Genomic DNA, 1,228 nt, shown 5'->3' on the forward strand with positions numbered 1-1,228 from the left:
CTGCTGTTGTCGGAATTATTATCTTGACAATTAAGTCTGTAATAACTGTAACTTTTCCAACAACACATAGATGCAAACTGAATATTTGCACTTATTTTGTAAATCTTACTATCAACAAAATGTGTCAAAAAGATTTCAAAATAAGATATAAAAGGTCGATTTTTAAAAAAATGAGAAATGGTAAAAGAAAATTGTCCTCAGACAGTATTTAAAAAAAAAACAATAAACTGTTTTCTATCTGCTGGTAATAGTATTTGTACAATACGTTGTTTTTTATGAGTGCTATATCTCGTGTTTGGTGCGAACTGTTGTGAATGTAAAACAATCACAGTGATTTACTAGTGTGTGCAGACTAACTTCTGACCTAAACAAAAACCTGTTCACAGTTAAACATGTCATAACTTGAGCATAAAATGAAATACAAGAGTTTTTATGGAAAGAGTTCAGTCGTTTAAAGTTTATTGACATGAGGAAAACATTGGGATAATGTTTAAATACTCTACACAATAAAGTTATTAAAACATGCACATGGAAAATATATACAGTACATAAATATTACATTGGGAAAAATATATATTTTCTAGCTTGTCTATTTATACTTAGTTTGACCCCAAAACCAAAACTTGAGATGTCCTCTAACTGAGGCAAACCTGAAGTTTATAGTGCAAGAAAAGACACTTAATGGAAATTAATGGAATGCTCGACTCATGGCAGGTGTCGGTCTCTTCAGTATGGCCTCCACAGAGAAGGACAGAGACTCATTGGACGCCATCTTGGTCCCCACAGGTTTGGACAGAAAGTCTTTGGCGTACCTGTCAGTGATTTTGGCGGCCTGAATGTCCTTGGCGGAGCCCTCCCTGAACTTTCGTGCGGCCTCCTCTAAGAGCTCTTTGCAGTATGGAGCCCTGAGCTCCAGCCCGGCCCCGCCACTGGTTTTCTCACTCAGCGAGTGCTGGATGAGGGATTGAAAGGAGTTAAGTTTCATGGAAAGCTTAGCGCTGTCCTTGCTCAGCTTGTTCAGGACTTGGCTGGAGTTTTGGGAATGAGAGTTGTTGGGGTAGGATTGTCCAAAGCTCCTCTTGAGTGGAGAGAAGGCTGAGCACTCCCTCTGCCCCCCCTGGGTGACACCGTGAAGTTTGGGATCAACCCGTAGAGGGTCTAATGAGTCCTGCAGCGCAGCTGCTCGGGATCCTTCCAGTTTAGCAGCCTCCTGCTCTGGCGGCTGGCT

At 40.8% G+C, this 1,228-nt stretch overlaps 1 protein-coding gene across 1 annotated transcript in view; it reads right to left on the reverse strand.

Annotated features, from left to right (window-relative positions):
* Window positions 1–437: 437 nt before the first annotated feature.
* The window catches only part of dmrt2a (doublesex and mab-3 related transcription factor 2a), a 5,085-nt gene continuing 4,294 nt past the window's right edge, over window positions 438–1,228 (reverse strand). Inside the window, exon 4 of the mRNA XM_031305943.2 lies at window positions 438–1,228. This exon is cut by the window's right edge and continues 542 nt beyond it. Coding sequence (XP_031161803.1) covers window positions 689–1,228 — 540 coding nt within the window. The 3' untranslated portion in view covers window positions 438–688.

Source organism: Sander lucioperca, chromosome 2 (assembly GCF_008315115.2).
Source record: "Sander lucioperca isolate FBNREF2018 chromosome 2, SLUC_FBN_1.2, whole genome shotgun sequence".
Classification (NCBI taxonomy): Eukaryota; Metazoa; Chordata; class Actinopteri; order Perciformes; family Percidae; genus Sander; species Sander lucioperca.